General features: G+C 35.5%; 1 protein-coding gene across 18 annotated transcripts in view; it reads left to right on the top strand.

Annotated features, from left to right (window-relative positions):
* Positions 1–12,672, top strand: part of RIMBP2 (RIMS binding protein 2) — a 159,631-nt gene that overhangs the window by 51,658 nt on the left and 95,301 nt on the right. For 16 of the 18 annotated variants that reach the window (XM_068654282.1, XM_068654284.1, XM_068654289.1 and 13 more), the window contains exon 6: positions 2,963–3,100. The exons of the other annotated variants lie outside the window; for them this stretch is intronic. In XM_068654282.1, the coding sequence (XP_068510383.1) occupies positions 2,963–3,100 (138 nt within the window). The remainder of the gene's footprint in view (positions 1–2,962; positions 3,101–12,672) is intronic. 18 annotated transcript variants of the gene reach the window in all.

The following is a 12,672-nucleotide window of genomic DNA, read 5'->3' on the forward strand; positions in this document are numbered from 1 at the left end:
TTATGTTTTGTAGCATGAATTCAGACTCCAGAGACAGTTATGCTACATACCTGTAACAAGAGGAGTGATTCCTCTGAGTATTTTAAGGAGGGCAGTTGGAAGGCTTTGGCAAATGCTCATTAGGAAACTTCCTGGGCATAATAAAGAAGCACAGAGGTGCTTATGTGAAAATATGGCAATTGCAAGATGAAAGGTGGAACTGTTGGCCATTCAGAGGTGGGAATTGGTAGCTGGATAGTTTGCAAGGGCTAGGCACTATTTGCAGGGTGGCAAGAAGCTGTTATTATGTCTCCCTTGCAGATTGCACAGTGCAATGTGCTTGATCCCAGGCACGTTACACTGTGTGGGCTGTATTTGAGCATTTCTGAAATTATTTCCTGATCTCTCTGTGTAACTTGAAATGAAGCTATCTCTGCAAGGATGAGGCTTGTATGAATTTGGTTTGCTGAACTTAATCAGCAGATCTTTCAACTTGGATTATTTTAATTTCTAGTTTTTGAAATGCAACCCAAATAAAATATTATGGAAATGTACCCTACTGCTTTGCAACTGTGGTTGAAACAGCATTTATTTCTAAAACTGTTCTTTGAGAGTTCTGACACCTTTGCACACAGTTATTTTGACTGAATACTGAGAAAGAGGGTTGTAAAGGTAGAGCATGTGGTTCAGAGTTGCAAGGTGAGGACAGAGTCAGTTCTTACAGAAATTAACTGCAAAAACAGTCTCTGTTTTGTTTAGGAGCATGTCTGGTACTGGTATCAACTTGTGGTATCTTCAATTTAAAAAAATACTAAATAAAGTTTAAATTAAATTCTATCAGATGTGCCATGGTAAAGTTTATTAAGAAGACAGTTATTGAAAGGTCAAACAGGGTGCTGAGGACTTCGGATTAGTAAATCTTCTCAGTTGTGGACAGAAAAAAATCAAATGGATTGGAAACACTGATCTCTGTGAAACACTTAAATGATTTAAAACCATGACTCCCTTTTGCTGAGAGTAGTGTTTATATGGGGCAATGAATATTCAGAAAAAAATACTTAATCTCTGTGTTATTAAGTACTTATGGATGTGCTGTAGCTATACAGGGTCTTATTCTATTTTTAATTATTTTTTTATTTTTAAATTTTAATTGTGTCCTGCCTGAAAATTTCATTAAAAAAAAAAACAGGTACTCTGAACATATTAGAGTCCCAGCTTAGTAACAAAATGCAATACAAAAGTGTAGAGCAAATGAGCATCTAAGTGTGCTTCAGCTTTATTTCATCATATTAGTGAGAAAAATGTTAAAAAAAAAAAAAAAAAAAAACCTACTTTACATTTATATTTCATCTGTTCATTTAATCAGTGCACCTAATAGTGTTGAATAGTCAGCCTTTCTAATGTATGTATGTGATGAGTAATGTGCTATACATGTTTTAATTCAAGGGATGGCTTGTGAATAGGCCTTTAAATCTACTGTCCAGATGTAGTGCTCAAATACTTGACATTGTGCATCTTTTGGAAGTACTCTATCGAATTGAAATTGTAGAGGGGATTTAACCATACTGCAAGAATAATTTCTTTCTTGCACATGTTTGGTATTCTTGCACACAAATCATTCTACCGCTTGATTTATAATCTTGTAAGCCAAGTCTCATAATATATTTACATATATCTTAACAAATCTGCACGTGATCTTTATGATCCTTATGAAACAGTTACAGCCTATCTGTGTTACTGTCCATGAAGTGAATGGTCATGCAGGTATCCTTGTATGAAGTCAGCAGTGGTATATTCAGATATTTAACAGACCGACTTCTTCTGGCATCAGGTGGAAAAAAATAATTGCATTTCATGGTAGACTTTGCATCAAAGTAATTCATTTGAAATTGCTGCAGTACTGATACTTTTAAAATATATTTATTATTAAGACTTTTCTGAGGAAACAAAATAAAATGCTATGATTCTTGCTGGTTGTAGATAGTATTAAAATTTATTTGAATTCTAGTGTTAGGAGAGAAAGCTAAATTTGCTTGAGAGTGGAACCACTTTGTTTGATCTTATTTGGGGTTATGAATCTAAATTATAAACGTATTAGGATCTTACTCAAAGATCTCTGGGAGTTTTTGCATTGGTTTCAGTGACTTTAGGTTCTGTCCATCTCAATAATTTATGGTCTTATACAGTCATTTTCCAAGTGGTAGTTTGATTGTTGGCAACAACAGACAATGCTAGGCAAAGGATTAAGTATTTTTGAACTACCCCAAACTCAGGATCTTTTAAGGTTCCTCAGAAATATGTGCCACTTCAAATTATATTTCCTTGAAAACATAGTGTATTTGAGGTGGTTATTCTCAAACCTGTATGAAAAAGGAATTTGAGAATGTTGTTATTGCTGACTCCATAAAGCTTTGAAATATCAACCCTAAAGATCCCTCTTTTGGGAGCACTGTGCATTGTGTAAGTGAGCTAACCAAAAGAAACAAACAAGCCAAACAACACAGGCTTTCATGGATACTTTTGTACAAGCTTTGATTGAACTTTGTTGTAAATACAAAAAGAGATTCTGACAAAGTTGCATACTCTAACGGTAAATATTAGTGGGACTTTTTCTGCTTAGTTCTATACCCCTATGTTTTACAGAGAAGACATTGAAACTGAATTTTTAGTTTTACCCTCTGAAATCTATTTCCTGCAAGGGATGCTATGTAAGGTTTATTTTGAAGGCTTATGTTGGACTTCAGTCTTGTTGCCTGCCCTGACAAAATGTTTATTCAGCAAGCCTGACTTTATTAGTTTAATTTGGCTTCTGTTGTCTGTAATGTATATTTAATCATCACTTTCAAGCAGCTTTCAGGGGAACATATGATGAGAAATATGTTAACGAAACACTGTGTTGTAAGAAAAGTAAGCTCTAGTCAGCTAGTACAAATGCAGTTTAAACAAGCTGGTCACTTGATTTGTTTTGTTTTATTCTACACAGTTTGGAAATGATCCATCATGCCTGCAGCCTGCAACATCACAGAAAACATTTGATCAGGTCCAGTTTTTAGAAGAGAGACAGATTTCCAAGTCAGATGTCACCACATTAAATCAAGAGTATCATCACTGGCAGTTCTTAGTGAGTTTTCTCTCTCTTTCTCCCCAGCCTCCTTCCATGAGCACTAACATCAGGGTTGGTTTATTTTGAGGGGGGCATTTGGGAGAAGGAGGGTTTAGCCTCACCATCATTACAGCAGTAAATTCGGTATTGCTTTCTTAAAATATTGTAGATCTGTATTTAGATAATATAAGTAGGCACTTGGGACATAATTTTAAGTATGAAAGGAGAGTTTAACAAATAAAAATGTGATATGAATAGGAATTGCAATATTTTGTTCTGGTTACATGGATACAAAATTGCAGGATTCAATGCTTTATGTGGTTGTGATCAGAACACTCCAATCTGCTTTGTTGTAAACATCCTGACACTTGATTCCTAATGTTACTAGATTTTTCTTGTCAGATTTCTATATGCTTGCAGGTGTTCTAATTTTCAAGCTCCCTTTTGCAGTTAAAAAAAAAAAACAAAAAAAAAAAAAACACACACAAAAAAAAAAAAAAAAACAATAGCAGGAGTTCTTTAAATATAGTAACTGTAGGATAATGTTAGTGTACCTGAAGAAAACTTCCAGAGAAGAGTGAAATGTGGCTCAAATTAGGTGATTTGAATTCTTCCTTTTAGATAAAATACTAGTACATAAGTATAAAGACCTTTGAGTACACAAAGGGATAAATCTCTGTTTCTTTTTAAAATCAGAGTTTTAGATGGAACACAATGTTTTATTTTCTATAATTAATAGCTGTTTTATCTGCTTTTGCTTTTATTACATGAAGGAGTTTGCTTCTTTTCAGAATGTAAAACTGTAGAGTGTGATTATTTTCTGGTTTTGTTTGTTTGTTGATGGTAGTGAAAACAAATATTGTGAAGAACACAAGCTTTCTGAAATTTTTGGACTAAATACATTGAACTAATTGTCTTGAATTGAATTTTGCAGTCAATTTTCAGCAGTAAGTGCAGCTCTGTGAGTAGAGGAGACCTATTGTGTACAGGGTTATCATCTAAAAACTTGCGAGTTGCCTGAGATAGCTAAGCCATAATTTCACAGTTGTTCTTTTCACAGAAGTGAATGCTTAATCAAGCTACTTCTCCCCCCTGCCCAACACAGCATTATTTTTAGCACAGATCAGTGCCTCATGCAGTTCCTCCTGCAGCTGCAGAAACAGTTGTAATGGCACAGTTGAGAAGTGTGGCATGCCTAGGGGGAGTGAGCAATGCCAGGTGTTTGGTGCTCATGCTACTGGCTGCAGAAACAAATCCTAGCACTTAATAGTGCATGCTAACACTAACGCAGACACATAAGAATCCTTATTTGAACTTCTAGAATCGGAGGTACTTTGTTTTATCCATCACTTTGGAAATGCTGACAAAAACCCACAACTGACACTCAATTCATAAACAATATAGTGTAACAAAAACTGTTGGTAAATTTAGATCTCTACAATAACTTTGTTTATTGATTAGTACAACTGGAAGGAGAACAGTTGTTTCTGAATGTAAAGAAATGTTGAAACTTTGTGATTTGGAAAGAAAACATCTTTCTGTTGTCTGTTAGAGCTTTGCTTTTTACTAACAGCTGAACCAAACTGTAGTAAAAACTTACTCTTTATTTATCAAGAGTAAAGCATCAGAAATGTGTTTAGACCTACTAGTTCAAGATGAACTTGCATAGTTTACATCATTTCCGTTTGAGCTTGGAATTACTTGGAACAGAGTAAACTGAAAGTTCCAAAACTTCCATTTAGGTATATACTTAAGGGCTTTGTTTCTCAACCTAATGTATATGGATTTTTTTTTTTTAAATATCCTTTTCAAATGAGATATAATAACATTATTCTCCAGTGATAAGCCAACTATACGCCTTAAAAGCAGAACATAAAAATTGAAATGTGTTCCTTAGATCTCTAGATCTTTATGTCCCAGCATTGTCAACCATTGCTCTGAATTCTTCCCCAAGATAGAGATGATTTTATTAGTCTTGAGTCTTTATCTCAGCAAGTATGTTTAGTATGATGGTGCTTCTTTGGGTGGTATATAAGTAATGATTGGCTCGGGCATGTTTTGCCCAAAACTAGAGGGCCATGTGTTCAGGGATGATGTAGTGTGTTTATTACTTTTCTAAAAATGTAATGGGTGACTACAGAGAATATGGAACCAACCTCTTTGTGGAGATACACAGTGAAAGCAGAAGAGGCAATAAACACAGCCTGTAGCGAGGGAAATTCTTATTAGATCTAAGGAAAACATTCTTTAAAACAAGGTTGGGCAAACACCAGGGCAATTTGCTGAGAGGTTGTGTCCAGACTATGAGTCCTTCAGACCTTTCAGGACTGACAGGTGTTACGAAAAATAAGATACTATGATTTATTTTCTAATGATGATGAGTTCTGAGAAGCATACATATTAGTCAGTTACTTGAACCGCAGCTCTTGGTGACTGAGTTATGTTATTCATATATAGATGTATTCATCTCCAAAGGACTTTGCAACTACTAAATAACACAATAATTCAAAGAAAGTTCCAAAAAAGGATACCATTTTTAAACCTAATGTTCTCACCTTCTTACATTTTATCTCACTCAACTGAAGGTAAAGGCTTGAAGCTTTGCTCTAAGAGCCTGATATTTGAAGTTTGCAGTTCTAAATTTGGTGGTGGATTTATCCATTTGAAGGATATGAGTTTGATTGCATCAGAAGTAATTATATTTAATATGACAAGAGAAAAGTGCATAAATGTGATATTTTGAACAGCTGTTAATGCCATCTTTGCATCTCTGCTTCTGAAAAGAATAATTACATAGCTGTGGTGTGAGCTGAATATTAAAGTTTGGTGAAAGGCACTTCTGCCTTTCACTTCACTAAAAATTGAAGTCAATCTTTTAACAGCATGTGTAGTTCTACAAACAGAAGGCATTTGAAAAATTAGGTGGTTATTTGTAGACCCAGACCCAATGCACTTACAAAAGACCAGCTTGAGCCAAAAACTGGATACCACTGCAATTAGCGGGAATTCTGCTGTTAATTTCAGTCACACCAATAACTCATGCTTTCAAGAAACATAAAGCTGTGTTGTAGAACAGAAAGCAGTGGCTTGGATTAGGGTCTGCAGAATAGAATAGAGAAATGGTTTCTCAGCAGCTCATTTCAGTCCAAAATAGACTGTCTTTGAGCCCACTTAAATCTACTCTTGCTGCTTCGGTTTGTCAATATTTAGAGGCAACACAAGAAATCTAAATGGACACTGCAGTTTGCAGCCTTCTGGATAAAGGGTAAACTCCGGATGCTCAAACCAGCCTCTTTTTTAAAACATTGTGTCCTTTGTGTTACCGTAGTGTGGATAGTGAGGATAGTGAGAGCACTAGATACCCTGATGCCAGGATTAGGATTTCCTAAAAAAAAAATATATCAAGGTTTCTTTCATAGTGTAGTTACAATATTCTGGGGGCTAATTTTAACTTGTGTGTTCACTTTTATTCACTTTTTTAATGGTTTGCTGCAGCTATATCAGGAACCATAAATGTTAGTTATTTATACCAAAAATATTTTCAGAAGAAATAAGTGCAGTTCTTCATTCTGGTACTGTAAGTGTAAGCAGTGGCTTCACTGGTAGAAGAAAATCCCGTATTTTAGTAAATAGAGGCCAAATTTTTTATCTACAGACAAATGTTCCCTTCGTCTTCTGTCATTAGCTTTCTGCGTATATAAATATAACAGACTTGCACCAGTTACCTGTGAGTTACCAGGCAACAGCAGCATTTGACACTGCCTGCAGCTGCAGTGAATGACGTGCAGCTCCCTGATAGTAAATTAAAGTGCTCTGAATTTTGAACTACGGCTGATAAAAAGGATATTAGTGCAAGTACAATGCCAATTTCACCATAGTAGCAACATGTCAGCAGAGTTTCCATAACAACATCACTTTGTTGCAATATCACCCTTTAGCACATGTTCATGCTGGAAAAATTGTAATTGCTTTAGTCTTTTGCAATATGTAGTTTTCTCTGAACTACACGCTGCATGCCATGTAAGCCTTTTTACTTCTTTACTAGAGCAGGAAACTGCTATGCTTCTGAAAAATTTGCTCAGTTGTTCACTGAGGTCAGCACTAGATGTGTATCATACTAAGCAAAAACTGGGCTGAAAGAAAAACATAAATTTTTTTGAATTCATAAATATTTTGAGCATTTCTTGCTTTCCAAAGGTGGTTTGTAGTCTCTTAATGATGGCAGAGTAATGAGGTTGGATATTAATGCAATAACAAAAATTGTGAATGCTTCTAATATGATACTTCAGCTCAGCCTAGCTGCCTGGAAATTTTTAAGGTTACTTGTCATTCCTGTGCCCTGTACGTATGGGTTGGTTTGTTTGTTTGTTTTAGCAATGAGAACACTAATATTCATGGTCAAGTGCCGTAGATGGATTTTGATGGAAGCTGCGGTTAAACATGATGAATTTAAATTTTTATAATTTGGGGTCTCTTCTGAGCATTTTTATATGGCACTGGGAGTGCCTATGAGCTATTTTAAGAGTTTATTTTCCTTTACCATTCCATCATTAATATCCTTCTCCATATCGGTTAAATTAGTTATATAACTTTCCATTTATGATGATATTTTCTAGATTAACTATTTCCTCTGCAAATGTAAATTTGGTTATGATTTTGTTGATACAGTGATAGTATAATAGAAGTCTTTCCTATCTTCAGGCTGTGAAGAGAACAAAAATAGATCTTAATGTGGTTTTAAAAAACATTATTTCTAATCAGTGTTCAAGCAGCTTGTCATGTTCGTGAATGAATGAAATCAGGAAAAGGTATTTAAAGCCCCAGACTGTGAAACTTGTCCAATGTAAAGAAAAATAGACTGAACTGAATTTGTAGGCATGAAAGCAGACTGACCTTTTTCTTGCTTTCCTAGAACATAGTATTCCTCGTCCCTCAGTTTAAAAAGATTGTTGACTCAAATATGACCTTCTATCAAAAACATTCTTGTAACTGAGTTTCCATCTTTTCCTTTGTGGTGGACTAATCAGAGCCATCATCAGGGTAGGTCAGGAAGGGCACCAGGTAGGAGCAGGTACACTCAAGCACTGATGCTGTGGTTGATGCCTGGATTATGTGCATGATGGCAGCTTTTAAGAAAGCTCTGGGGAGAGGGGTCCTACTCATATGTTCAAAAGGGGAGCAGAGGAGAGATAGGCCTTTATCGGACTCAGGGCAGTCTTGCTTATGGTGGATGTAATGCTGTCTTGCTATGATTCTGGAAAAAAACAAAAAACAAACAAAAAAAACCACACACCTTGTATTTTTCAAGTCCTATAGGTCTATAGTTGTTTCTCTAACGAATACTTCCATTAATCCTGTTGCATCATAAAATTCACACATAAGGCCTTCTAATGGCCTGTAGCATATGTGATGTGCTCATAATCAGGTTCTCAGTTTAAAAAGTAGACTTTTGGTTTTCATGACTGCAGATTTAGGAGATATCTCAACATGATCTGAGTGTAATGGATTCAGTGAATCCAGTCTAAACATACAAAAGAAATGAAATGTTCTTATCCCTACTTCTCTGTCAGGACCAGAACAAATGAGCCAATTAATGTCTAAAGAAAGCACAAGGAAAGAGTCAGGAACTGAGCGCAGATTTTCAGATTCTCAGGTAGTGCTTAAGGGCATGATTTTTCTTTTTTTCATTTTGTATTCTGTCATTTAAATGCATCCAGCAAACAACCAACTTTGAAAACATTCAAAGGTTCAGCTTACCCTAGAACAATTATTTTCTAAGCATGGAATGTAAATTCATGGGTCAGTGTATAGATATCTTTTTAAATCTGAATGGATGTAGGCTGTATATAAATCTCACTATCCAGTGCACTGCTCAATGCTGTCTGAAAAGACAACATCTGTGTAAGTCTAGGTATATGTTATCTTTCTCCTAAATGTACTACCCATTGTCACAGTCCCAGCATCCTTCTAAATTGCCTTAACAGATGTAATACTTGTATCTCACAAGAAAGCTAAAGAATCTGAATGCTTTATCAGTGACAGCAAAACAAAAGGCATATGGAGCAAGGTGATTTATTACTTCATTTTTCTGAAACGCCTAAGATGAAATTTTTTGCTTATACTTCTTCCTATTGTAATTACATTTACCTCTTGTTTAATCGTCTTTAAAAAAAAATAGTACATCTGAGGAGAGAACGTGATTTAATTAACTTGTGTCTTAATGAATCAAACTGCAGAATTTTGTAGTAGCTTCATTTGCAAGGCTTCTTGTTCAGTAAATAATTGGAAGACAAAGTATTCAAGTGATATTAAAAAAATAAAAGCCTTAAATGTAAACCACATACTAGTAATAGAGCAAGGAAGACACAGCTTTATTTGTATGAATAATTGAATTGCTCTCTAATAGCATATACATGTGGAATAGATCGTGATTCGAACAAACTTCAATTTGTGTTCTGGGAAAGTACTAGTGATTAGATGGGAAGCAAGAAGGCTCCTTGAAGCTGCCAGATTCACTTTTCACTAGCTAAAAACCACCAGAAATGTTGGATCAAAAATCCGGAGTTAACATCAATGCTGTATAAAGTTCATAGCACTTTGGAAAGACAGCACAGCTGGGAGAAAGATATTCTAAATTAAATCTTTCTGAATATGGATATTAGTCTATGATGAGTCCATAGCTTGATAGTATACATCAGAGATACAAGGCATATTTAGGGAAAAGTGTGTTTAATGTCAAGAATATGTAGAAAACTGTATTTCTGGGCTTTCTTCTTTCATCAAACATACCAGAAAAACTGAGCTGTGTGAATGGGATCATATTAGTGTGTGCTAAAGTTTGTAAATTCCAGTCTCAAACTGTACTTCGCAGTTAGGCATATTTCATATGCACCCATTCTGTACTTGCATCTACATTTGAGGATCTTAGTACAGATCCCAAATACAAAAGGTGCTTTACTAAAAATGTTGATTTAAAATTGACAGGGCAAGTTATGTTTGTGTTGAGATCAAAAGTAACTACATAACTACAAACTACAGTCCCAGAATTTTTTATTCTTACAGTAAATTAAGCTGAAGTTAAACCTGAAAGTGCTGTAGTCCTCCACTTAGTACTCCAGCAACTGTTCCTGCAACTTGGAACATTTTCTTTATACTGGGAGATAGCACGAGTTTGTTTTTCAGTATGAAGAACCGTGAAGAGATTGAATTTGGGAACTGGACATGATGGGTTTACTAAAGGCATAGAAACTTTGTCCTGGTTAAATGTCTTTGTGACTGCATCTATGACTTGAAGCAGCTGTTGTGATTTTGCCAGCCAAAGAAACCTGTCATGTCTGTTTCTAATTCATTGAGTGTATAAGTGTCTTCAGACGATTGAAAACTTTCTGTGCACACTGGCAGTGTGCAATAATGCTATTTTATCAGAGGCATATGAAAGTATATGCAATGCTTTAGTTATTTACTGCTGTAAATAATTGGCACAAATGATTATGCTGATGTCACAGCTCAGAAAGTACTTTGCAAGTGTTAGATTTTGCAGAACAGGGCTCTCCTTGTATGTATGGCTCTAGCTGATCTGTGTAAATACGTTCTAACAGTACATAATCTGTGTAAAGACATGCTAACAAGTGTGGAGGTGTGCCATCTGCCTTAACTTCTACGGCCACATTGGGAGAGAGGCACTCACCATCATCTCTGTGCTGGACTGTGAGCAGGTTGAATAACATTCAGCAGGATCCTCTGTATAAATGCCCACATTTCATCTCCTGTCTCATTGGGGAATATGTACATGTAGTGGTGCACCATCTGGTGCACCCTGGTATAGCTTATTTTATTCTTGGGGAGGGGGAGGTGTGGTGGAAGAGATTAACTACATTGGTTAAAACAAAGAACCAAACAAACCCACACCTGTTTTGAAGCAGGCATTGCTTGGGATATTCTGTCATACTTTTTCCACATGCACAAAGCTGTCTGTAAAGTACCTGTATTGCTCTTGAAGAAATCTTGACGTGTGATTTTCTGTATTTTGGGGACGGGATGTTGCAATATAAGCGCCTGTAAGAATTTCACTGCAAAGTTGATGTACTGGTTAAGCTTTTTCTTTCTTTAAAAAGTAATAGTTCAGATATGTTCAACCCATTAATTCATTGTTACCTGAGAGGCAGTGGGTGGACAAGAAAAATGAGTCGTGCTCAACATAGCAAGGAGATAACGAAGTATAGAAATAATTAGCAATACATTTTAAAAATATGCTCATACAGAGCCAAAAGCATCTTGGTGTAAATGCATGGTCTCAAGTATGTAATTGAGACTACTCATTTGAGCAAGGAAAATATGATTTAACTCTTTCTCTGTGTGGCTGTTAAGAATTCATAAAATGTTAAACGTCATAAAGGAACAGAATATGATTCACAGCAAAGCTCATTACATTAAGACCACTAGTGAATGTGTTTTGAAACTTGTTTGAATTGTTTCCTTCTGTAGCAATAGATGGTGTGTTTTGTATATTTGCCACGATGATGTGCAGATCATATATATAACTATATATTCAACTAATTCCATAAATAAATTAATTAATAAAAATCTTAACCTGTATAAAAAATGAATACAAACATGAAATGTGCTCTGCCCCTACCAACTGTATAATTTCAGTTGACAGAAGATAAAATGCAATTCTAGGCACAGGCCAGTCTTCCAAAGAAGACTAGGGAATTAATTTCAATGGGAAATTAATTTCCATCTCCTCCAAAAATCCAAGGCTAGTATTATTTAAGATATTTTTTCATTTAGATAAGAAAGCAGCTATATAATTGAATATCCATTAAGAGCAGGATAACCCAGTATCTCTTTACTAACAGTTCCCTAGTTCCTGATAGGCAGGCAGGATTGTACTTGCAAAATGGGAAGAGGGTGTCTGAGAAAGCTATTAGACTTGCAGTTATCAACGCACAATGAAGCACATTTCTGGCCCCATCACTCTGTTGTGTTCACGTAGTTGTATGACTAGGCATGTAATTCTACTCAAGTATTCTGGCAGGGCTAACTTTGCTATTTCAAAATCCTGGGGTTTTGTCCATTTATTAATTTCTGTGCTAGCATATTCTTCTCTAGTTGCTAGCTTATTTGTGTGTCATTAAAAAAAGGGACTTTGTTCTTTAAATTCCTGGTTAAATTTTACTGATTAAGAAGTACTGGTGGTTTGTACAAATATCTATGCCTGGTCTTTCAGATGTGACACTGGTTTGCTGCTCTATATTGTAGGTTAAATGAGTAAATGCCAAAATGAAAATGTCCAATGTTTTGGCCATATTGCTAATAAATTATATATGAATCTTAATAAATATTAGTGATGAAGCTGACAGTTATGCATCCCTCTTGGGTAAAGTAGGTCTGATCTTAGTGAACCTCTTCAGGAAATCTGTGTCATTTCTGATGGGACACATGACAAATGAAAACCACTTGCTTTCAGAGGAGGAGTACCAACTAAAACCTAGTAACATTACCTCAGTTCTTTATTAGATAAAATCAATGTATTCATTTAACTACACACTGAAGATGCTGGCCTTAGAGTGATGTGTAATGCTGAACTT

Source organism: Anas acuta, chromosome 17 (assembly GCF_963932015.1).
Source record: "Anas acuta chromosome 17, bAnaAcu1.1, whole genome shotgun sequence".
NCBI lineage: Eukaryota > Metazoa > Chordata > Aves > Anseriformes > Anatidae > Anas > Anas acuta.